Below are 26171 nucleotides of genomic sequence, written 5' to 3' on the forward strand. Positions count from 1 at the left end.
TTCTTTCTTTCTTTCTTTCTTTCTTTCTTTCTTTCTTTCTTTCTTTCTTTCTTCCTTTTCTCCACAAATAATTACCCAGTACCTGCTCTATTGCATGTACTTTAAAGCGCTGGGTAGACAAACATCTTCCCCTCTTGGAGTTTCAGTTTAATAGGAGGAACAGACAAAATTAAGTAAACATATGAATAATGTAATTTTAGATAGTGATAAGTGTCATGAAAAGAATAAAGGGAGGGTAAGCAACTGAGTGGGGCTGAGGGATTAAGGGGATTATCTATTTTAAACAGTGGTCAAAGAAGGCAATTACATTTAAGCTGAGCCTCAATTATGGGACAGTATCAGTTATTTGAAGGTCTAGGCAAGGAAAAACATTCTAGGCAGAGGAATCCTATATAATAAAAGCCTAATATGCAAATCGACCAAATAGTGGAATGACCAGTAGAACGACTGCGCTATGATGCACACTGACCACCAGGGGGCAGATGCTCAATGCAGGAGCTGCCCCCAGCCCATAGGCCCCAGGCCAGCCAAGGGGGGTGCGAGCGGGGCCCCCGATCACCCTGCTGGTAGCCCGGCAGAGGGAGGCGACCAGCGGCAGTGGCAGGGGACGGGGCCAGTGAGCAGGCGGCACCAGGCCAGCCAAGGTGAGTGCCTGTGGGTCCTCTGATCACCCTGCCAATTGCCCCACGGATTGGTCCTGATTACCGGTAGGCCTAAGGACCCTAAATGTACACGAATTTCGTGTACCGGGCCTCTAGTAGCAAATATAAAGGCTTCCTGTTGGAAATAAGCTTGATAAGTTGGAGGAACACCAAGAAGGCCAATTTTATCATGGTAACAAAAGAAAGGGAAGAATCTAGCAGATGAAGTATGAGAGGAAGGCAGAGGCAGCTGTAATGCTTGCGAAATCTTCCACAGTGATCATGGAAGCAGAAAAGAAGTGATAGTTTTCTGTAATGTCAAAAGTTGTTTTTTGGTTGGAAAAGGAATATGTTTGGCACAGGAGGGAATAAGTTATAGATATGTGCCTTTCACGTCCTGTTCTCCATCCTGTTCCCTCTCCATTCTCTATTCTAGGTGTTCCCTGAAGCAGTAGACCCTGGAGATGTGGTTGCACAACTTGAATGTAAGTTTAATTTTTAAATCATGGATCTAAGACATTTTAGAATCGTGCTCTTTAATCCTGAATTGAATAAAAGTTAAAAAGCTCATTAATCCTGACTTGGGTTTAATAAGAATTTTTATAATCTTGAGCATTTTTTAAAAATTTTAGAATATACCTGGAAATAATGATAAAAAAATACATGTGCTACATAGAGGCTGGGAATTATTTCTTTTTCTGTGGTTGATCTGTGGAAAACAAAAACACTTAGTGGGTGGGAAGAGATCAACCAAAGAACTTGTATGCATATACTAGTATACATAACCCTTGGACACAGAAGGGTGGTGTAGGCCTTGGTGGAGTGGTGGGGGCGGGCTAGAAGAGGTCAGTGGGGGAATAAAAGGGAAATATGTAATACTTTCAACAATAAAGATTTAAAAATACTTCCAGAGAACTATTTATTAAGATAATGCAGATTGTTTATAATGTAAGAACAGAGATTCACTTTAGGTAGAACTTGGCCCTGCAGACAAAAATATGTCTTTACTCTCAGTGTATTGCAAATTAAGAGAGTAAATAATAGAAGATTTCTGTAATGGTAGTTTAAAATACATATGTTTTGCATTTTGAATTACATTTAAAGTTAATAAATTATTTGAAAGAGACATTTTCAAGGTTGTGGATAACAGTAAATTCTTCAAAGTACTAGGAGTCAACTGTAAAAAGGTACAGCTATTTGTGAGAGCAGCAATGCAAAGGTATACACGTGGGAATAAGTTATTTGAGCTCTGGGTATGAAATGAAAAGCTCTGTTGTTTATCCCTGTAGTTAGGGATCAGGGATTAGCAGATGGGTCTAATATGGAACTGTGGTCTAATATGGAATGTGGTCTAACATGTAACTGTGGTCTAACATGTAACTGTGGTCTAATATGGAACTGTGGATGAAAAGGTCAAAAATAGTGGGTATCATCAGTGTCAGTCATCTCCTCCACACCTTCCCCCGTTCACACCCCGCTGGGACTTAGCAATGTGGAAACATGGAATTGTTGTTTATCCCTGTAGTTAGGGATCAGGGATCACCAGATGGGTCTTATATGGAACTGTGGTCTAATATGGAACTGTGGTCTAACATGTAACTGTGGTCTAATATGTAACTGTGGTCTAACATGTAATTGTGGTCTAATATGGAACTGTGGATGAAAAAAGGTAAAAAATAGTGGGTATCATCAGTGTCAGTCATCTCCTCCACACCTTCCCCCGTTCACACCCCGCTGGGACTTAGCAATGTGGAAACATGGAACCTAGAACCATGCTAGGATCTGGGCGTATACAGAGGGACAGGCGGGCTCATTGTCCTACATTCAGGGAATTTGTAGTTTAGTGACTCTTCTCCAGAAAATTCACAACCTGGATCTTATTTTTTTAAAGCTGTTCTATTACTTGGTATTTTGTTTTTCAATGTGGCAGACTAGGTAGGTGGAAATTTGGTGCCAGTGGGTATATGACTTTTAATATATCCTGAACATTTTTACTCAGTATCTTGGAAATTGTGTATCTTAGAAAGTATAGAAATAATTATTTTGTCATTCTGAAATTTTTCTGTTATAAAAATACTTATCTATCAATAACTGAATCTAAAAAGTAAAACAAGCAAGCAAAACAGAGACAGAATTTCCACTTATTCTCTACAGGAATTGTGAGTCACATATATCATTTCCTATATGTAACATACAAAACTAATGTGTGCTTGTCTGTTTGTCTGAAATCCGAAATCCATTAATGAAGAATATGTTATCTGAAAGCAAGTTAAGCATGGTCCAAATGCTCAAGGAGATTCTAGTGTCCTTTTAATTGGACAGTTTGGTAAACAACAGTTCTTGGTACACAGTAACACTTAAAAATGTACCTTATTATCGGAGGTATGTTATTATTATTGTTATTACTGGAGAACTTACCAGTTCCATTTAACACCTATAAGGAAATTCCAGAGGCCCAGAATCACCTAAAATGCTGGGGAAGTATATGTTTATGATATAGGAAATGATATTAAGTGCCAATGATATTAAATACATAATAGAGGTATTTTACATTCATAGAGAGGCATTCTCTTTAAGGAGATTTTTAAAAAATATATTTTATTGATTTTTACAGAGAGGAAGGGAGAGGGATAGAGAGTTAGAAACATCGATGAGAGAGAAACATCGATCAGCTGCCTCCTGCACACTCCCTACTGGGTATGTGCCTGCAACCAAGGTACATGCCCTTGACTGGAATCGAACCTGGGACCCTTCAGTCCACAGGCCGATGCTCTATCCACTGAGCCAAACCGGTTAGGGCAAGGAGATGGTTTTAATACTGGAATTTATCAGAATAAAATTAGTTATAGCTAAAACTATACACTGGGAACCATTTTTAGGCAAGAAAGAGAATGAAAATTTTCTACTTTTTTGTTGAAACTGGATTTTCATCCTTTCTCACTGAAGGATTACATTCTGTTACACACACACACACACACACACACACACACACTATACTTCTACAAATACACTCCCTAAAAAGCTGTTCATATGACAAACATAATGCTTGCTCCCTCACTTCTTTCCAGTCACTGCTCAAATTTATCATCATAAAAGAAGCCTTTTCTCACCAGTGTAGCTAAAATAGCATCACCTTTTGGTCAATATCTCAATCTCTATCTCATTCATTATCTTTAGGGTGTTCATATTTTCTACACCAGAATATTTGAGAGTAAAATAGCATGCTTTTAATATTTCCACCAAAACCATAGGTGTAAAAGGGTACTGCTCAGGGCAAATAGTGATGAGTGGTCTTCCTATGTTTCTTCCTACTGCTATGTTATTTATTTTTTATTTTTTCTTTCTTTAGAATTGGCAATTTTATAAGACCAGAAACTTTTCCTGTTTTGTTTGCTATATCTCTAGTGCATATAGCAGTGCATGGTACATGCTAAATATTTGATATCCAGAGAGTTAAATAAAATATCATAATTAACTGCCTCTCACTATTATTTTTATGAGTGTTGGAACTATCCTATTGAGAGATACCTATTTGTAGTGTCATAATTCTTTGGTTAGGAAATATATTTTGTATTTGAACATTTATAATATAATAGCTGCTCTGGCTTCATTCCCTTCAACATTTGGATAAAGAGGAGATATGATCTTTATTTATACTGCAGTAGATTACTAGGTGTCCCTGGGGCTTTTTCTTGCCTGTAGGGAAAAATGGCAGTTTCCTTAGAGCCCCTGCTTTTCAGCTTCTGGGAATGGGTACTTACCTTGTGTTTGGGGTATTTAAAATGCTCTCAAGTGGAGATTTGAAGGCTGAGAACAAATGCTTGCCTGGATCCTTAGGAGAACTTGTAGGACTCAGGATGCATGTTTTAAATTCACAATGGCAAGTGCATGCCAACTAATTCATCTTCACCTTTGTAGTTAGGGCAGGTAAATTGGTGTTTAGAAAAAATTATTATCGTTCTTGCTGACACCAAGGGTTAACAGCCTTCTGGCATTCTCTCAAGGTATTTCCTGTAGCTTTTGGTTTGCTCCGTGTGACTAGGATTTCTGTATTATTGCAGTGCATTTACTTTTAACTCACACTGAAAGTACATGAAAATGAAAGTTCTACAGAGGAAGGAGAAAAATGGTCATTACTTAGTTATAAGATGAAGGGCAACTATAAGATGAGGTTAATTACATGTTCCAGTAGATGTAATTTACATTAACAGGGTTGGTTTCCAGCAGCATTATTTTTTCTATAAAGCGTTTCCTTCAATAATTTAAGGTCTTTCTTCCTGAAGTATTTTTGCCAAAATGTAGTTTTTAAATCAAAGGAATAGAATTTTTTTATAGAAACTAGAAAATAGTTTTTCTCAGAAGTTAATCTGTGTTCTTATGATAAAATGTAAACTAAACAAACTCAAACAATTACTTTTCAGGTCTTTTCTTTACAGCTGAGGCATTTCAGTAACAATATAACCTACACTATTTATTTCATTACTTCACTTTGTTTGGCAGTTAATCATTGTGTCGCTGGTAGATTCAGAAGGTATAGAGTATTTTTGTTGCTAGTGGAAATGGGGTCCTTGTGATGTTGGGAGAAAAGCATTTCGGGGACCATGCATGGGAGGATGTGCGGTACTGGTAAGGTTTATTAAAGTTGGAGCAAACACAAAGGACTGCCCCAGGTTCAGCTCCGTCCTGCTGTGGACGAAGTCTAGCCCTGTCTTCATTGAGCCCAGAGGAAAGGTCGGGGTCCAGAAATTCTGTGCCATTGGTTCAGTTCAGTTCAGGCTCTGCCCTTACCCAGCTAGCTTAGCCTCTGCTCCTGGCTGCTCTCCCACAGTGCTGTGTTCCCATATCCAGTACTCCGGCTTGCACTTGGAGCCTGGTTGTAGTCCACACGGCTGAGGCCCTCATGGCTGCTACATAGAGAGGGGAGAGAGAATGTGCAAACAGAGATAAATAGGTAGATAGGTAGATAGTAGGTAGATAGATAGATAGATAGATAGATACTGATTTGTTGTTCCACTTATTTATGCATTCATTGGTTGGTTCTTGTATGTGCCTGGGGATCAAACCTGCATCCTTGGCATCCCAGGACGATGCTCTAACTAGTAGACTACCCAGCTAGGGCTGAAGAATACTTTTATAATTACTCTCTAATTTGTCTTTTGGTGGTAGATCATCTTGATTTTTATTTATCTTAACAGTGTATTTATTTCATCTCCTAAAAAAGGATATTTTTGCTAAATATTGGGATTATTGTCTTCCAGACTTTAGAAAATACTATTCCATTGTCTTTTTATTTCCTTAGTTTCTATTGTGAAATCATCTGTCAATTTTATTATTACTTCCTCAGAGGTATTCTGTCATTTTCCACTGGTTCCTTTTAATATTTCATGTCTTTGTTTTCCTGTAGTTTTATTTTGATGTGCCCAACTGTGTGTGTGTGTGTGTGCATTTTAAAATATATTCTGCTTGATGTTTGTATCTTGATACCTTTCTTCAGATACATTTTTAGACATTAACTTTTTAAATATTCCCTTGCCCCTTTCTCTGCTCTCCTTTGCAAACCCAATTACAGTGTTAGACATTCTGTCTCTTTTTTCTCCTTTCTCTGTTCTCTAACTTTTGGCTTTCTTGTGGGTCATTTGTAATTTGTTGATAAAACCCATCCATGGTGTTTAATTTTAGGTTATTTTATTTCTATGTTAAAAATTTTCCATTTGGTTGTTTATAATGGTCTCCAGTTTGCCGTTAAACATTCTCAATCTTTTATTTTATTTTATTGAGCATATTAAGCATATTTTAAGTCTCAGTCTGATAAACTTTTTCTGAATCTCCTATTTATATGCTTTTATTTTCTGTGATCTCTTAGTTTTTGATTCAAATGCTCATTTTTTTTCTACTGACTTGGTCAGTTTTCATTGAATGTCAGACTTTGAATGTAAAAATTATAGAAATAATTTGAAACCTTAGATGAGGATATTTTCCTTCCGACCAAAATTATGATTGTTTTAGCCGATTGCTAGGGAACACGGGCATTTCTGGATTACCTTAATTCAGATAGAATTTTGTATGATTCAGATTTATGCTTCAGTTACTAGTTGGCTGTCTTAGTATGTTTGGCCTGCTACAACAAATATAGACTGGGAGGCTTATTAAACAGTAGAAATGTATTTCTTTCAGTTCTGCAGTTTGCAAAGTCCCAGATCAAGGCATCAGTAGTTTCCATGTCTGGTGAGGGTCCATTTTCTCTTCATTGATGGCCATCTTCTCTCTGTGTTCTCACATGGTGGAAGGATCAGGAAAGCTCTTTAGGGTCTCTGTTATAAGGGCACTAATTCCATTTATGCCCTAATTACCTCCCAACGGTCTGAACTCCAAATATTACATTGGGGGTTAGGATTTCAGCATATGAATTTTAGGGGCTACAAACATTCAGTACATAACTATTTTTAGTTTACTCTTTACTCTTGTGGTTTATCTTTTCAAGATCCAGTTCTATAGTCTAGCTAGTTAATCAGGCCATTGTCTCTCCTCTCTCTTCCCAAGGCCTTGGTACTCCAATTTGTGTTCCTCTACTTCATGAGATTATTAAAAGCTATGAGAGAACAGAGGATTTTTCAAGGTGATGAAAATACTATGAATTATATTATTTATAATGATGGAAATATGCCATTATACATTTGTCCAAACCCACAGAATATATGCCATAAGGAGTAAACAATATGGCAAACTGTGGACTTTGGGTGATTATGATATGGCAATGTAGGGTCATCCTTGGTAAAAAACAAAACGTACTATTCCTGTGAGTGATGTTGATAATGGGGGAGGCTATGCATGTGTGGGGGCTGGGAATATACGGGAAATCTCTGTACCTCCCTGTCAATTGTGTTGTAAAAGTAAGACTACACTAAAAAAAAAATAATAAAGTCTTAAAAAAATCAGAAAGAAAACCCCACAGAGGGTGGAGGGTTAATCTCTACTATAGATTAGCAAAGCCACAAGAAACATATCAACAATATATATATGTGTACACACACACACACACACACACACACACACGTAGTCCACCCAATAATTACTTTGACTTTTAGATACTTCTAAAGTAAAGTAACTAACGTTTGTTTGTTATTCATTTGTTAAACTTTCAGATGATACAGCATTGTTTGAGTTGATTCAACTAGTTCCACCAGGTACTGTATTATATTTGATAAGGTAATCGACATGTGAACCCATTTTAATGAAATGCTTTTTAAATATCTCATATTTTTCCCTTCTTCCCAAATTAAGAACAATGTTGAGTTTCTAGTATTGGTCCACTATGTGTAAAATGTCAATAGACCAAAATAATATATATAGAAAGATTGACATAAGTGGCATTTGAACACACTGTTCTAAAATTGAATAAGTAGTAATAATTGAAAGCAAAAAAAAAAATCCTGATATTATTCTAGTATATTTTGTGACTTTCATAAAAATTGTTAGTTTTTTATGATTTTTCTAAAACTATATGCTTTTTTGATAGTCAGTTATCTGTTTTTATTTATTGACTGCTATTGGGAATTGAGGGAAATAAAACCTTACCTATTTAGCAAACATTACAAATCCCTAGAATAGGTAGAGTTACAATATGGAGGATAGTTTTATTTCTATTATTGATACCTATGATTATAGAATAAATATGTCTTAATCAAGTACTTATTTATGTGAAAAATAGAAAACTATATTTTATTGAAAACTAGTTACTTGAAAAAATTTGAATATTAAATATATACCTAATTCAGATAATCACAAATTCTAGAAAATGTCTATATATTTTTTTCAATATGTAATCTAATAACTTACAGTGGCAGGTGGAAAAGAATGGAAGATAGAAAAAAATTGTAGAGATTGTAATTAAATTTCAGATCTGTGAATGTCATAGCAACTTGATACATTTACAAAGCTTCTTTTTCTAAGGAACCCACAGGTACTCATTAAATTTAGATGAATATTCTCCCTTCTACAAAAGGGGATAGGGATAATTAGTAATATGTGCTACATGTCTGAATAAGGAAATGTGTTAATCTATTGAACATAACTTTAATTTTCTTTTCAAAGAAAAAAACTATGACCCTGAAGCAGGTATTTCAGTAAGGCATCAGGCATTTATATATTGTACCTGATAATTTGTTTTCTAAATAGAATATTTTGTTATAATTTGAATCACAGGATATCTTTCTTGTAGTGGGTGAAACACTGTCTACATATGATGAAAATACACGAGATTTCATGTTCCCGGGTCCAAACCAACTTTCTGGACACCATGATTCAAACCGCCAAGTTACCATGAGGAGGATTTCTGGCCTTCGAGTAAGTGCTTACTATTTTCTGAGTTAGTTTGTGATGCAGGATCATTGTTAAAAACCACCACAGAGCCCTCAATACCTGAAATGTGAGGAACTAATTCAAAGTTTAATTTGGTTTAAACATAATGGTTTTCTGAAATTTTGGTGTTATTTTAAACATACTGAAATTAAATGAAAATAAGTCAACAAAACCCATACATCTACCATCCAAAATTAACAAGTGCTATTTTGCCTTATATTCTTCACATTTCTCTTCTTTCTTTACCCCTCCTCCCACCATTTAACCATTCCTGTCTGTCTCTCTTCTCTCTTTTGTCCCCTCAAAAGAATGACCAATAAACATTTGGAAAGATGCTCAATCTCATGGACATTTAAGGAAATCCTAATTAAAACAACCATGTGACTTCACTTGTATAGCCATAAAATGGTAAAATTTAATAAATCTCACAATATCAAAAGGGTGAAAAAAGAAAACTGTAATGCTGGTATGCCACGTAAATGGGAACAATCACAATTCAGAATTATTTAGTAAAGGCAAGGATTCTCATAGCCTATGATGTTCTAAATATATATTTTAGAGATATATTTTCACTGGTATACTGAGAGTCTTCTTAGGAATGTTCATTTATTGCACTGTTTATAATAGTGAAACATTGAAATGCTCTTTAGAAGGAATTTAGATAGATTATTATTATATGTTCATGTAATGGAAATATATATTTGTAAGCTGCATTATGACAACAGACTCCCCATCCTTCTTCCAACTTCCTTCAGCTTTCATTGGATGATTTCAAAATATTTTCATCCCTGAAAATGTTCTTCTTTTAGAGAAGCTGAGAAGAGCCTCTGCTGTTTCATAGAAGAAAAAAGCAAAAGTTATCTAGCTTGAAATAATTTGGACATTTTTTACTAACTTTATAATATACTAGAGTAATCTGAGTAAGGGGAGTGGGGTAATATATGAGCCAATATGGTGAATTAAGTAATTTCTCCTATGGGGTGAGTTTATGATATGCTCCATCCTAGGAAATAGCAACTTCAGCTTGCTGAAAGTATAGAAGTTGACTAATTAGCAAATCTGTGGACATATACCTCCTTTGGGATATTGTCAGTGCCCATTAGACCTTCTGTACTGGGAAAGTCTTCAAAGATGTTTCAGCAACTGTCAAGAAACTTGCAATGAAAAAAGTACCTGATTTTAAATTATGATCTTTTAAAAATAATTTAAAGTGCTGTATTATACCAAACTGGCAATATAGACATAAGAGCGTGGACCATTAACAGTTATCTTTCTTAATTTAATTTGAGTTATTTTTTTATATATTCAGAAGATATTGCATTGTTAAGGCAATATATAACGTGGGCCTTCTGGTTAATGGTGGTATGAAGAGAGAGGTTGGCCAATTTCTCTCTCCACACAAAATAAATATAAAACTGGACAAAATTGTCACAAACAGCAGTTTAAGGACACTGGAAGCTGACTGGCACGGCAATTAAGACAAAACAGATCAAGAATGTTTAAGCTTGGTGTGATGATGATGGTGGCGGAAGGTGGGGGCGTGCAGAGAGAGAAGAGGGCATAGAAGGGGATAAAGGATGATGGAAGAAATAAATTAAAATAAGAGTGTTTATGCTTGAACAACTGCTAAAGCTTTGGGTAAAAATGGCAGGAGTATGTGGCCTTCTTGCCTGGGACTGCTCCCACACCCTATGTGGCCAGTGAGAAGTGTGGCTTTACCAAACCTGGGGCTGGGCAGGAAAATCAGCTTTTTTACTGCAGGGGTCAGAATTAATTTGGGGCGGTGAGACTGTGATATTGTGATTTATAATAAACAAATATTTAGTCTTCATCCCCTTTCTGGTACAGAGCTCCCAAAACCCTTAGAATTTCTAAGTCATTAGATCATTGTTAATTAGGTGATTGATTGATTTATTTAAAATATATTTTATTGATTTTTGTATAGAGAGGAAGGGAGAGGGATAGAGAGTTAGAAACATTGATCAGCTGCCTCCTGCATACCCCCCACTGGGGATGTGCCCGCAACCAAGGTACATGCCCTTGACTGGAATCGAACCCGGGACCCTTGAGTCCACAGGCCGATGCTCTATCCACTGAGCCAAACTGGTCAGGGCTAGGTGATTTATTTTTATTGGTTTCAGAGAGAGGAAGGGAGAGGGATAGAGATAGAAACATCAATGATGATGAGAGAATCATTGATCTGCTGTCGCGTGCACACCCCCTACTGGGGATCGAGCCTGCAACCCTGAGCACATGCCCCAATAGGGAATTGAACCCGTGTCCTTCTGCTTCATTGGTCAACACTCAACCACTGAGCCACACAGGCTAGGCTTAGATGATTTCTAGAAAGCCCCTAGGTAACCTAAGGAAGAGGGTTGGAACTTTCAGCCCCACCCTAGACTTCTAGGGCGGTTAGAGGGGCTAGAGATTGAGTTCAGTTACCAATGGCCAATGATTTAGTCAATCATGTTTATGTAATGAGGCTCCATAAAAACCTAAAAGGACTGGGTTCAGAGATCTTCCAGGTTGGTGAACATGTGGAGAGAGGAGCAGGAAGAGTGATGTGCCCAAAGATGGCATGGGAGATATGTATCCCACATACTTTGCCCTACAAATATCTTCCATCCAGGTGTTCATCTATATCCTTTATATGGTAACAGCAAACTGTTACTCTGAGTTCTGTGAGCACTCCTAGCACAATACTTTGCCTGGAGTAGGTACTTAAATGCCTCTTGATTGAATTGAATGAATGAATCGCATCTTATTTAGACTTCATAGAGTGACATTTGAGATGGCGTGATAATTTTATATATCAACTTGGTTAGGTTATGGCACCCTGTTGTTGGCCAAACAGTAGTCTAGGTATTACTGTGAAGATATTTGTAGATGTTATTAATATTTCCAGTTTATTTTAAAACATTGTGGGTGGACGGATCACGAGAATTTGCCAGCTTTGTTTAGTTCCACTTCATATTACACAGTGTTTTACAAAGTATCATATGTAAAAAAAGATATTCGCTTGTAAGAACATAACTTCAAAATGCAATGGGTATTTAATTTTAAAGCATGCATTTAACATTTATGTAAAACGTTTTCTGTACTCGTTCAATAGAAACTTATCTGGCCACTGGGTAAAGCTAGCAATAAAACTACTGGTCCGCAATGTGTTAAGTATAGGAGATTGCTCTTGATAATGTACCAGTAGGTGAACCTCATCCAATTAACTGAATGCCTGAAGAGCAAAAACTGAGGTTTCCTGAAGAATATGGAGTCCTGCCTCAAGACAGTAGTATAGCAACACTGCCTGAGTTCCCAGCCTGCTGGTTGGCTTATGGTATCAACTTTAGCCTGAGTTTCAGCCTGCCCTATGGATTTAGGACTTGTTTCTCTCTCCCTCCCTCCCTTCCTCCCTCCCTCTGGATTTAGTTTACACATGAGAGGAATGCAAGTACTTTGTGGTACGAGGGTAGACTATAGTGGTTTTAAAACATGTCCACATATTTTTGGTACTCCTCTATTGAAAAGTTAGCCTAGCTCCTTTATTTGTGCGCTGTACTTAGTGAATCTAACAAGTAGAATATGACAGAAGCATGAGTGTTATACTTCTGAGACCACATCGCAGAAGGATCGTATCTTCCTCCTTGCTTTGCTCTTGGATCACTGTCTTGGGAGAACTGGCTGCCATGTCAGGAGGACACTCAAGCAGCCCTATGGAGAGGTTAATTTGATGTGGAGCTGAGTCCTTGCTAAAAGTTAGAGAAGAACCGAGGCCTTCAGCCAAAGCTGTGAATGAGCTTCTCCAGATGCAAACCCTCCAGTCCCAGTAAAGCCTTCAGGTGACTGCAGCCCAAGTGACATCTTGATGGCAATCTCATGAGAGATTTTGAGCCAGAACCACTCAGTTCAGCATCTTACACAATCCTGCCCCATAGAAACTATGTGAGGTGATAAGTGCTTACTGATGTTTTAAAGTGCTAAGCAATATGTTATCAGTAATAGATAACAAAGAAACATAATGGTTATTATTAATAATAGATATGTTTGCAGAAAAACAATCGTTCACTTAATTTTTAGGCAAGTCAGAATTGTTTTTTCTGTAGCGTGTGTGATGTTTGAAACTTCAAACTTAGTAGGTCCATGGCTGGGTTTGTAGAGGACAAATGTAGGCACCTTTGGTCAATTTCTGACTTCTATCTATATTAGAGAGAAGCTGCACTGAGAACAGAAAATATCTTTGAATGTTTTGGTGAAGGCATAACTTGCGTGCTTCCAAATATTTTCTCAGGTGCTTTGTGACTGTTCCTTTGAATTTCACCATTTGTCTTATCTCAAAAAAGTGAATAGATCTGAATGTAAGATACATTATGGGAAAAAATGGAGGAATCGGTACAGCTTCCTCTTCTTATTTTCGACAACTGCATATCCAGGAGCTATGATTTTTTTTTTTAACATGAAGAGACTATCCAAACTATTTCTTGATTATGTAGTTAGATATGATTTTAGTTGTAAAAATAAAAACAGCTAAAATCCATTAAGTATTTTTATGTATCTATGACTTTAATATTGCATCATAGTTTAAAAATCTTTAAAGAAATTTGACAGGGAAATACTTAAAAATAAAAAGGTGTATCATTTATTTCATAAAAGTAATATAATCAACTTATAAGCGAATCACAGACAGTGAAACTGTTTCCAGCTAACATTTAGCATCACTATGTTGTCTTTATCTTCATTAGGAAGTGCTAATGAATCCTCTGAAACTTGACAAGTGTCTGTTACTTTAAGTCATATTTTCATCACTAATATCTTTTTATAAAAAATTGAAATGTCTAGCCCCTAGCAGGTTTGGCTGTGGATAGAGTGTCAGTCTAGAGACTGAAGGGTCTCAGGGTCAATTCCAGTCAAGGGCACTTACCTAGGTTGCAGGCTCGATCCCTGGCCCCTGGTCAGGGGATGTACAGGAGGCAACCAATCGATGTGTCTCTCTGACATTGATGTTTCTTTCTCTCTTTCTCCCTCCCTCCCACTCTCTCTAAAAATCAATGGAAAAATATCCTCAGGTCAGGATTAACAGCAACAACAAAACATTGAAATGTCTAAAAATACTTCTTTCCCCCCTCAGGGAATTGCTCCAAAGCTGGAATTTTCTACAACCTCAGTGATTACTGAATGTCTGATAAGTTCAAGGAAGTGCCGCACTCAGGTTAGTCACTTAAGGTATTTAATGGTTTAATTTACTTGTTCATATTTATGGGCATTTGGCAAACAGTATTATTATTATTTTACTGCAGCTGTTTTCACTTTTTTGGGTCAATCTTTAGTTTAGGTAAAGCAATTATCATAGGTTTTAGCAGTTTGGTTACATTTTTTTAAACATTTTTTAACTTTATTTTTATTTTTGACATTATTATGGATGTCCCCATTTCTCCTCCCCAACTTTGCCCAACTCCACCAACCCCCTGCCACCCCTTCCCTCTTGCCATCACCACATTGTTGTCTGTGTCCATGAGTTATGCATATATGTTACATATGTTCTTTGGCTACATCTTAATAAATGTGAGAGTGAAAGGTCTGCTACACATGATAGATGGTGTCAGTATGTTATTTAAAAAAAAAACAACACAAACCTTTATGGGCCTTTCTTTAATGCCAAGAAATGAGGCTGTCAGAAAGATGTTGAGATCAAGACATCCTCCGAGAACTAGATTGGAGGCTTCTATAAATCTTACAGAGGATACAGGTTACTGCAGAACGTTCCAAGGATACCTTTTTAGCAAATATGACTGAGGTCTCAGGCTGGGGTATTGGTGTTTAGTGAGTTATGTTTTCTTGAGTGTCTTTAATTCCTTAAGGGACTATTGCTCAGTTTGGCGAGGTTACTGTTACTATCAGATCAAGTGAACCTTGGACACTCCTGCCTAAGTATCTTCTATAGTTTTGAAAACTGCCTTTAGTAAACTGAGATATCTGGCTCTAATATTCCATTCTGGTCTAACTTCTTGAATCACCAGGGTCATCTTGCTACCTTGTCCAGTGCTTATCTCTTACTGCCTAGGCATCACTCATATGTGGTTGCATTATGACCAGGTAACAATGACCAGCCTGTGATGAAGAGCCAGTGATATATAAAGGCCTGAGGGCTCAAGCAGGGCAGGACGGGGCCTACGATGGAAAGAGTGGAGTCTTAATTTACTGAATTATCAGTTTTAGAGATTTGCTGAAGATGATAACTCTGACTTAAGCTAAGAAAGGTAAACTATAGTTATAAAATTATCAAAGGGATCATATTTTATTTAGCAAGATATTTAATACATCAGAGTTTGGCTATAGTTATTTGTCTTTTTTAAATGCAAGCTGAAACACAGTTGTTAGAGTTCTAACAATTTATACTTACTGAATCTAGAGATATGCTTTTGACTTGTTAGAAGTTGTAAATTGTTAGAAATGTCTTACATGGACTCAGACAACATCTTTCTCTCCACATTAAGATGATATGCCATTTTAGAGGGTGGTTAAAGAAGTCTTTTTCTGTCTGGAGTATAGCATATACACAGAAAAGTACATATGTTCTAAGTGTACAGCTTGGTGGAAGAGACCTTTCGAAATGTAAAACTGTCCCCAGAGTCTCCCCATTAGTACTTCATTGGACTTCTGAACTAACATTTTCCTCGTAAATATTTGGGAAGACTTGTCTTAACATGCTATTTCAATATTTGTCATTTGTTCTTCAAACAGAGATGGAAGAGAATAGGCTTTGGTGTCAGACAGATCTGGGTTCAGGTTTTTCATAAGGCTATTTTAAAGATTAAATTAGAGGATTAGAGCATTTGCCTGGCACATAATATTTAATTAATGAATTTTGTGGCAGTTACTAGGTTATTTTAATTAAGATAATTGGGAGAGATGAGAAGATAATAGTTGAAATATAAAATAGAAAACATTGTGTGGTAGGCCCAAAGAGTATATACATTTACATTAAAATTATGAATGTTAACAGCCAGAATTGTAATCTTATTTGAACTTATTTTAAAATGTAATAAATCTACTTTTTAAAAAAAGTGAATATTAGTAACAATTAAAATTTTAACAGCTTTAAAGCATCATTTTCGGATTCAAATGAATAAGACAAACCACTTTTATTGTTAAGGGAGGAATCCATAAAATCATAAAAAATTATTGAGATTATTGAGGTTTACAATGCTTATAAGGATCTTTATTTCTTTTGGCACATTTTCAAATTGGATGTTTTGTCACCAATTAGATTTACTGGAAAAAAAGAGCATATTATTGTGATTTTCTGGAATAAAACTAGTTTTCTACTTATTCTTTTTACCTACTGCAAAGTAGAATTTATTATTAGTTGAATATCAGTAGAAGCTTTATTAATATGTTTGTTAATCTGCTATGTCAGCTGGCTTTTGTTGTGTAAAAAGCTACACTGACTTAGTGGCTTAAAACAATGTTTCTCACAGTTCTGTGGATTGGCTGGTGATTCTTTTGGTCAGGACTGCCTAGGCTAGGGCTGAATGATCTGGAATGGCTTCATTCACATCTTTCTCAGTTGGCTGCCTTTTTGGTCCAGGAAGGGACTTTACATTTCTGGCAATTGGCTTTATTTCAGCTGGGGCAATGGCCACAGACTCTCATCATCTTGTAGACTAACTCAGCTCAGTTTGGCTCTACCACATAGTGGCAGGAAGGTACTTAGGAGTAAAAGACAGCAAGCATTTTTCAGGTCTCTGTGTCTTATGTGCTATTATGCTGTTGGCCAAAGGAGCAAGCCATTATGTCAGCAGTATAAACAGCACTTGCGTTGAGTTTTATTGGCATTAATAGGATGCATTAAGGAGTGAGGAGAGTTAGACAGCAGGTATCTATAGTAGATATACCACTATTTACAACTTCCTCTAGTAGTACTTAACATTCAAAAAAATGAAAAAAGAAGGTGGGGTTAATTACTTTAGCTTTGGTATAATAAGAAGTGGGTAAGTAGGAACTTCACAGCTTTGCTAAAGTGGATGATCATGGGCTCATCTGGGTCTGAAGGTAAGAGATACTAAAAATGTAGGAAGGTCTGGGGGAAAGAGGTCTAGGGACTGAAGGGTTGAAAGAGCAAGTAACAGATTCAGGGAGAATAAAAGAAGTAGGTTGAGGAAAAAGTTTTGGTGAGCAAGGAATTTCAGAGTTTGGGACGCAATGGATCTGCATAATGATGAAATCTAAATCAAAGAACTAGAAGATAATTAAAGCTGAGAAATAGAAAGTCTCAGTCCAAGGTCTTAGAAAAGTTCATTGCTTGAACATTTTATTAAACCTTGAAGGTCCTTTCATGTGCTGCCATTCCTGCCTTTGTGAGTCAGTGTGATGTCATAGAGGTAGATGAACTGGGATAAGGTAGAAAAATTCTGAATTACTTGTCGAAGTCACTGAACAGGGTGGGGGAAGGGCCAAGAGCCAATGATGATGAAGAAATAATCTGTTGCTGTTGGTTTGTATGAAACTCATGGACTTATTTTTTCAATTAGGAAAATATATTTTTTTCCTGTTTATCTACTTTTTAAAAATATTTTATTTTTCTCCCTTTTATTTTCATTTTTATTTTATTTTCTTAGAATAGATACCTTTAGCAAATAGGGAAGGGGATTAAGAAAGTAGAAAGTGGGGCAGGATTGATGGTTTTCTAAAGTGATTAAAGTTAGGAAGACATTAAAGATTCTCAACTGCCCATTTTTTCTAATATTGGAAAGCTCATAATTCTAGAAAATGAGTGAAGAGGTCTTATTTACTTGTAACCCAATTTTTAATGCATTTATAAGGCAGAGACTAAATAAAATGTTATCTTAATAATGCAAAAAATTTAGTCACATTAAAAAAATTTAGACTGATAACTAATTTTTTAAAAGATAGAATGCTAATCATTAAAGTTTCTTATATGCCTTTTATACATTTTTACTTTTATAACAAATGTGGAACCAGAATTAAGTTGGTATGGTTATCTGTCATCCTCCTATATAATAAAGGGGTAATATGCAAATTGATCGAGCGGCGGAATGACCTGTCGCTATGATGCACACTGACAACCAGGGAGCAGACGCTTAACGCAGGAGCTGTCCCCTGGTGGTCAGTGTGCTCCCACAGTGGGAGCACTGCTCAGCCAGAAGTCAGGCTGACAGCTGGCGAGTGCAGCGGTGGTGGCGGGAGCCTCTCCTGCCTCTGTAGTAGCGCTAAGGATGTCCAACTGCTAAAGGGCACAGGCCAGGCTGAGGGATACCCCTCCACCCCCCAAGTGCATGAATGTTGTGCACCGGGCCTCTAGTTGAATTATAAATTTACTAGTGGCCCAGTGCATGAAATTTGTGCACATTAAAAGGGAATTAATTAGAGGAAATATTTTAATATTGCTATTTCCCCTTTCTCTATAAAGGGGGTGGGGGCGCAGCCTCAGGTCCCTGCTGATCACTTGTTATGGCTCGTTACGGGAACCCTGCCTCCACTGGGCACGGCCATCTTGTGTTACGGGAACCCTGCCTCCGCTGTGGGCACAGCCATCTTTTGACAGCTTGACAGAGTGAGGGTCAATTTGCACATTACCTCTTTATTATATAGGATAGTTTGGTGGAGATCTTAAAATCCTAATCACCTTGTATAATTTAAGTAATACATTTCATGAAAACCTGTTCTTCAGATTTTTACATTGTATACTTCTATATATTTATAATCATAGCACTCTGAATGAAACTTATTTTAATAGTTTTCTCAATAAAGATCTCATAATCAATTAGACATGTGTATTTTTAACATTACTGTAAACCCTCTTAAATTATATATCTAGTTACTTAAATACTTAATTATAAACAATAAATCAATGTTAGCATTAATTTTTTTTTAGTGTACTGAAAAATAATTTTTCTGACTTTGTTTCCTAGATTTTTCAAATGATTAAATATTGGGTTTTCATTTTCATAAAGTACTTGTTAAACTTAGAAGGAAGTTTCATATAGTAAACTTTATTGACTTCTCGACAAAGAGTTTTCTAGGAGAATTTGGGTTTGACTTCCCTCAGGATATGCAAAAATAGGAAAGACTGATCTAATTGGCTTTGATAGAGTATACTGCTATAAACTTATTTTTAAAATATATATCTATTTACATTTATCTATCTTCTACCCAAGTTCATTTTTATTTTTTATGTTTAGGATAAATATATTTACCATACGGCTCCAGTTGAAAAATCACACGGCAGACTGCAAACCAGAACATTAAGATCTCAAAAGAAAAAATCCAAGTCACCTGAGAGAAGTAAATATTGTGTAAATGCAAAAAACTACGAACAGCCTACGATTTCTTCAAAATCACACTCTCCATCTCCCTACACAAAAAGACGCATGTGTGAGCTATCTGAAGACACCAGGCGGCGGCTGGCCCATTTAAATCTGGGACCCTATGAGTTCAAAAAAGAAACAGATAAGCCTCCATTTGTGATTAGACATGTATGTGTTCTCTTAAACATTTCCATTTGAAACTGAACTAATCTGTCCTTTCAGAAAAATATTATTTTAAAACTTCTTTCAACTTCTAGCCTATGTTAATAATTTTCTTTCCTGAACTGTTAGCCTAGCAATCTAAAATGGAACATTAACTGGGAATAAAAGAACATTCTTTTGTCAGTTTTTAAACCTGACAAAGATCAAGCTCCACTATGAATGCCATATTAAATCCTCTAAGTACCCATTTCCTTTCTTCTTATACTGTGTACAGCATAATAACTGTACTGATTGAACTTAGATGTAATTGATGTTAGTACTAAAATGGCAGAGTAGAATTTTAAAAGAGGACTTAGTTGTCTTTATGAAAAGGAAGACCCCCCCATTTCCCCCCAACCTTTTTAAAAATTATAATGGAAAGTAAGTTTTCTTTAAAATCCTGTCTCCTGGGTAAACCTTATATAATGAATGGATCTTTGAAGCAAATCGTTATTTGACGGCGATGGAAAGACCTTGGAAAGTGAAGAGCATTAACTTAAGGGTAGCATAGTTCTAATCTTTCTATACAGAAACCTGCTTTTCATATGGTTTAAGTTTAAACTATTACTATTACATTAGTCTTATTTCTTTAGAATTTATAAGTTCTGATAAGATTTTTTTGTGTTGTTGTGTATCATCAATATCCAGATAATGTTTACTTGCTTGTTTGATGGCAGTTTCAGCATGCTTTTAATTTTATATCTGCTCTCAATTGTAAATTAAATTGAAAAGGACATCCTAGGTGGCTGTGCACAAAGAAAACCGGGAATATTTCGGGGGTTAGCCACATAAATATTAGGGAAATAACTGTTCTTAAAATGTTTATTCTATTCTTGCTTTTCACATCAGTGTTCAAAATAGAATAATTCTAAGATGGCTTGTATAAACCTTGACATGTTTATGAAAGTGATTTTCCTCAGCTTTCTAATGAAGAGAAAGAAATGCATACAGTTAGAAAATTGCTTGCCTTATTGTATAGGAAATCGGATTTTTCCAGTTGTATTTATAAATATAGACATGTCTCCCCACCCCACTCCCATAGACATTCATGGTTTTAAAAGCACTTAATAAATTGATAACCAAACCAAATTTTAATTTGTTACATGCATATGCAAAATGTTAACACTTCTAGGAAAGACATTAGAGTTTCACAGCTATATTGTATGAAATATAGCCTAAAGAATATGGAGCAGTTTCAAGAAATCATTAGCATGCCCCCAAATAGACTGGCACACCATTCTAAAAGAGTTAAAGTGCATTTTTTTTCTTTTTCATTTATCCAGATAGGATTTTATTTATGCAGAATAATTGTGTTTTTCTATTGTGATAAAACACATGCAGATTTACCATTTCAGTCATTTTAAAGCATATAATTTAGTGGCATTAAGTACATTCATATTGTTCTGCAGCTGTCACAACTGTCTAGTTCCAGAACTTCATTATCCTAAACCAAAACTCTGTACTCATTAAGCATCCACTTCCCACTCCTCCCTTCCTCCAGTCCCTTGCCACCACTAATCTGCCTTTTATCTGTCTGGCTTTTCCTATCCTGCCATTTCATATAGGTAGACTCATACAATATTGGCATTTTGTGCCTGGCTTTTTCATTTAGAACAGTGTCACTGAGTTTTCATCCATGTTGTAGCATGTATCAGTACTTGATTCTTTTTATGACTGAATAATAACCCATTGTATGAATACATAACAAATTTTGGTTATCATCTGTTGATTGGAATTTGGGTGGTGTTGTTTTTTTGCCTTTTGGTTGTGCAAACAGTGATTTTTATGAACATTTGTACAGATGCTTTTGTTTGAATGCCTGTTTTAATTCCTAATTGCTTTAATACCCAGTAGTGAAATTGCTGAGCCATTAGGTAATTCTATGTTTAACTTGTTGAGGAATTGTCAAACTGTTTTCTACATGGTTTTACATTCTCACCAGCAATGTGTGAGAGTTCCAATTTATCCACATTCTTAACAACACTTGTTATTTTCCGTTTTGTTTTCTTTTTATTATAACTATCCTAGGGGTTTGGTATCTCATTATGGTTGAGATTTGCATTTTCCTAAAGACTAATGATGTTAAGCATCTTTTCCTGTGCTTGTTAGCCAATTGTGTATTTTCTTTGGAGAACTTTCTATTCAGGTTTTTTGCCCATTTTCAAGTAGGTTGTTCAGTTGTAAGTTTTCTTTATATATTTAGGATTCTAGAATCTTATCAGGTATGATTTGTACATTTTTTTTCTCATTCTCTGGCTTATCTTTTGATCCTCATTTAAATTTTTAAAAATTGTGCTAAAATATAATTAATAAATAATGTACTATTTTAACCATTTTTAAAAAAATGTATTTTTATTGATTTCAGAGAGGAAAGGAGAGGAAGAGAGAGAGAGACTCATTGATCGGCTGCCTCCTGCACGCTCCACACCTGGGATCAAGCCCGCAACCCAGGCATATTCCCTGACTGGTGACCTCCCGGTTCATAGGTCAACTTTCAACCACTGAGCCATGCTGACAGGGATATTTTAAACATTTTTAAGTGTACAGTGTATTGGTATTAACTGCATTTACATTATTAGATAAACATCGCCACCATCTGTCCCCAGAATTTTTTTCATCTAGCTAAATTGAAACTCTGCACCCATTAACAATGACTCCCCACTCCCCTTTCCACATAGCCTCTGGCAATTACCATTTCTACTTTCAGTCTTTATGAATTTTACTACTTTGGGTGTCTCATATAAGTGGCTATTGTGAATAATACTGCTGTGAACACAGTGTCAAGATATCTGTTCAATTCCATGCTTTCATATCTTTTGGGTAGATACTCAGAAGCGGAATTGCTAGATCATATTACAGTTTGATTTTGAAATTTTTGAAGTACCTCCATACTATTTTCTATACTAGCTGTACCAAATTACATTCTCACCAAAAATGCAAATTGGTTTTAATTTCCCCTCATTATCATAAACTCTTATTATTTTCTGTTGTTTTTTTTTATATGTGTGTGTTTGTTTTTTTATAATAGTAATCCTAATGGGTATGAAATATTACCTCATTGTGGTTTGAATTTGCATTCCCCTAACCATTAGTGCTATTGAACATTTTTTTTCATATGCTTATTGTTCATTTTTATATTTTTTGGAGAAATGTCTAAGTCCTTTGCCTACTTTTAATTGAGTTTTTAAATTAAGTTTTAGAAGTTTATATATTCTGCATATTAATGCCTACATATTACTATATCAGATAATTTGCAAGTATTTTCTCCTATGGGTTGTCTTCTCACAGTTTTGGTATTGTTCTTTAGAACTTTAATTCAGAGTTTTTAATTTTCCTGAGTAGCGCTGTCTTTTTTTACACAGATTTATATCACAGACTTTTTTTTTATTTTTGGTTAGAAAATGTGATTGCCTGTTATTATCTGTAAGCTATAAAGCACTCAGCATGCTGGGCTCTGAACACAGCCAAGACAAGACACTGAATTCAAAATTTATGTACTAAAAAGATAAGTAGCAAATGACCAAACTTGTTTTTGAAATGTGGCAAAGTAGATTCCTGTTTTTTAAACTTGGCAAACTAGGCAATGGAGTAATGAATATTTCCACTGTATATCTGTTCATTTCTAAATAGGCTCAAATATATAATTAAAAATTTCTGGAATTTTATATCAGTTTTGTTGAAAAATGAACAACGAAATACTCAATTATGCTCTGACTTTGAAACATGCTGAACCATACGGTCACTGCCACATTAACCTGAAGATATGTGGTCTATGTACTTTAGTTGATTTTCTGGTATCATAGGACTAAAACAAGATTTAAGCTCTTGTGGGTTTGTTTTTGTTTTGTTTTTTTTTACATTGAATTCCTTCTTCTAGGTCGATCCCCCAAGTCCCAGGACTGATCCTTTATTTGGGTCTTCTAGCAGAGACTGTGAAAGGGATGGATGGTCCAGGATGCACAATGGTAAGCTACAGGTTCTCTCTCTTCATTGCTTTATTGCCTTGGCTACAGTCAAGCCTTCACTTGGCAACAGTTAACAAAAAACAATCTTTGCTGTATTGTTGGATGATATGGCATAGTGCTATTTTTTATAACCTATGGGACACCCATATAGGTACTCTCTAAAATTAATAGAATTTCTGTCTTGCTATAAACCATCTCCCTCTTTGAGTTACAAAATATGTATTAACATATTAAAGACTGATCCTTCTAGTAAAAAACAATAACTTGATTTTGTTTTGCTCAACAAGTTCTAAATTTATTTGACTATGGAACTCTTTTCTCACCTTAACATATATTACTAACCTTGGGGAATACCATAGTAAAAAGAGTTCGTTATAGGTTTTAGACAGACATTTACACATATATTTGAATATTTGTTCTACCATTTACTTACAAAGTGGAAGTTCTTTAATAAATCCTTAACTACTTTGATAATCAGTTTAGTTATTAAAGAATGAAGATAACATGGTAAATGTTGCCATGTAAACTGCCCTAGCACACTGGACTTATAAATATCAGCTCTCATTATAATATATAAATAATACTTATTATTTATGTTTCTGAAAAGATAACATTCTTTAGTTTATAAGAATATATCTTTAAACTTTAGTGCTAGTCCGAATGGTTAGATAAGTATTTTCTTACGTTCAGTATGAAGATGATTTTTATGAAGGTTAAATGGTATTGTATAATTAGGGACATTTAAGTGTTAATATCTATGGACATTGTCTAGTCAGATCAACAAGCATTCACCATCAGCCCTTAAATTAGTTTACTACATACCGACAAAGGCATAGAGAAAGAAAAATGAGAGAGTGAACAAAATATAATCATGACATGTAGTGAGCTCTCTTTCTCTTTCTAAACTGTAGCGTATAATCTCTTTTTATTAAGTGGGAAAATGAAACATTCTTCTCTGAGAACATTCAGAGTTTGTGCTCATTTATTTTGCTTTATTTTTTTAGTACTAACAGGGAGATATATGTGGTAATAAGTTTTTTATACCTATAATGTCAGATTATATGAAATTGGGAACAGATGTTATAAACTGTTTCTCCTCTTAGAAGAAATTTATGGACATGGAAAAATAAGCTTTAAGAACAAGAAAATAAAAAATAATTTCAATATAGATGTTTATTTGGAAGATGTCTTCGGATAGCACTTAAGTGTCTGATTTTTTTTGACAGTTATGTATTTGCCGAATTTCATACTTAAAGAAAAGTTTAAGGAGTACAAAGACTTCTAATATACCTTTCAGAATCCACACACATTAATATTTGCTTTTCTCTCTCCCTCTATCTTTTTTTCCTCCTGCCTTCCTGTGTGTGTGTGGGTATATGTGTGTGTGCGTGCACACGCATGCCTGTGTATAAAATTTTGACAAGGACATCACTATGGAATGAATTGTGTCCCTTCAGAACTTATATGTTGAATCTCTAACCCCATTGTCATGGTATTTGGACACGGAGCCTTTGGGAGGTAATGAGGTTTAGATGAGGTTATGAGGGTGGGGCCCTCTTCTTAGCATTAGTGCCCTATAACAAGAGACACCAGAGATCTTGCTCTCCGTCACTGCCATGTGAAGACACAGCTATAAGGCAGCCATCTTCGAGTCAGAACAAGAACACTTTCCAGAACCTGACTGTGCTGATACCTGGATCTCAGACCAGCAGCCTCCAGAACTATGAGAAAGAAATGTCTGTTGTTTAAGCCACCTAATCTATAGTGTTTTATTATGGCAGCCTGAGGAGACCAAAACAGATATCACAGTCTATAATGAAATTCTCAGAGCAGGAAATTAACAATGATATAAGAACAACAACTAACCTATGAACCTAAATCAGATTTTGCTACTTGTCTCAATATCTTTATAGCAATAGAAATACCACATCCTATATAGCCCTCAGTTGCCATGTCTCTTTAGTTTTCTTTTACACAGATCAGTTCCTGAGACTGATTTCCTATTTGACATTGATAATTTTGATAGGAACAATGAATTTTTAGAGTTTCTGAGTTTTAGATTAAAGCTCTAAGTCCTTCCCGCTTTAAGCCAGGATTGGTCCTTCAGGACTGAGTCACATCTACACCTTTTGGGTAAAGGTCAACTATGGAGAGAGGATGGATACAGAGGCTCTCACTTATCAGTGTGAACAACGACTTAATACAAAGTGGGTTTTCATTTCTACTTTAGATATTGCTAAGAAAATGTTTTGATGACTGACTGCCATATTTTTATTTTAACCTGCACTGTTAGTCACTAATTGATATTTGATTAAATTGATTATATATTACATCCATTTGATTAACGAATCCACAATCCAATGTCATTTTTGAGACAAAGTCACTTTTATTCTGTGTGCTTTTGTTTTATAATAAAGAAATCTATTATTCTTTTATTTGTGGAAGTAGCAACTGGACTAATCCAAGACCTCAGTTCCATTGCTTTTAGCTACACAGGCAGTCAGCCTCCTGAAATGTAGAGTAGAAATAATAGTCTTCTGTACTGTATTAGTCTGCTTAGACTGCCCTAACAAAATACCATGGACAGGGGCTTAAGCAACAGACATTTATTTTATTACAATTCTGGAGGCTGGAAAGTCTTAAGTTCAAAGTGCTGGCAAGATAGGTTTCATTCCGAGATCTCT

The 26171-nt window shown here is 35.7% G+C and overlaps 1 protein-coding gene across 7 annotated transcripts in view; it reads left to right on the forward strand.

Annotated features, from left to right (window-relative positions):
* Positions 1-26171, forward strand: part of SPATA6 (spermatogenesis associated 6) — a 68999-nt gene that overhangs the window by 26166 nt on the left and 16662 nt on the right. For 6 of the 7 annotated variants that reach the window (XM_014544816.1, XM_014544815.1, XM_005872515.2 and 3 more), the window contains exons 3-8: positions 1078-1126; positions 7784-7825; positions 8860-8984; positions 14122-14202; positions 19196-19489; positions 23400-23487. In XM_014544816.1, coding sequence (XP_014400302.1) covers positions 1078-1126; positions 7784-7825; positions 8860-8984; positions 14122-14202; positions 19196-19489; positions 23400-23487 — 679 coding nt within the window. Of the gene's footprint in view, positions 1-1077; positions 1127-7783; positions 7826-8843; positions 8985-14121; positions 14203-19195; positions 19490-23399; positions 23488-26171 lie in introns of those variants that run through there. The other variant, XM_014544818.1, reaches the window with a different exon arrangement.

Source organism: Myotis brandtii, unplaced genomic scaffold, assembly GCF_000412655.1.
Source record: "Myotis brandtii unplaced genomic scaffold, ASM41265v1 scaffold382, whole genome shotgun sequence".
Classification (NCBI taxonomy): Eukaryota; Metazoa; Chordata; class Mammalia; order Chiroptera; family Vespertilionidae; genus Myotis; species Myotis brandtii.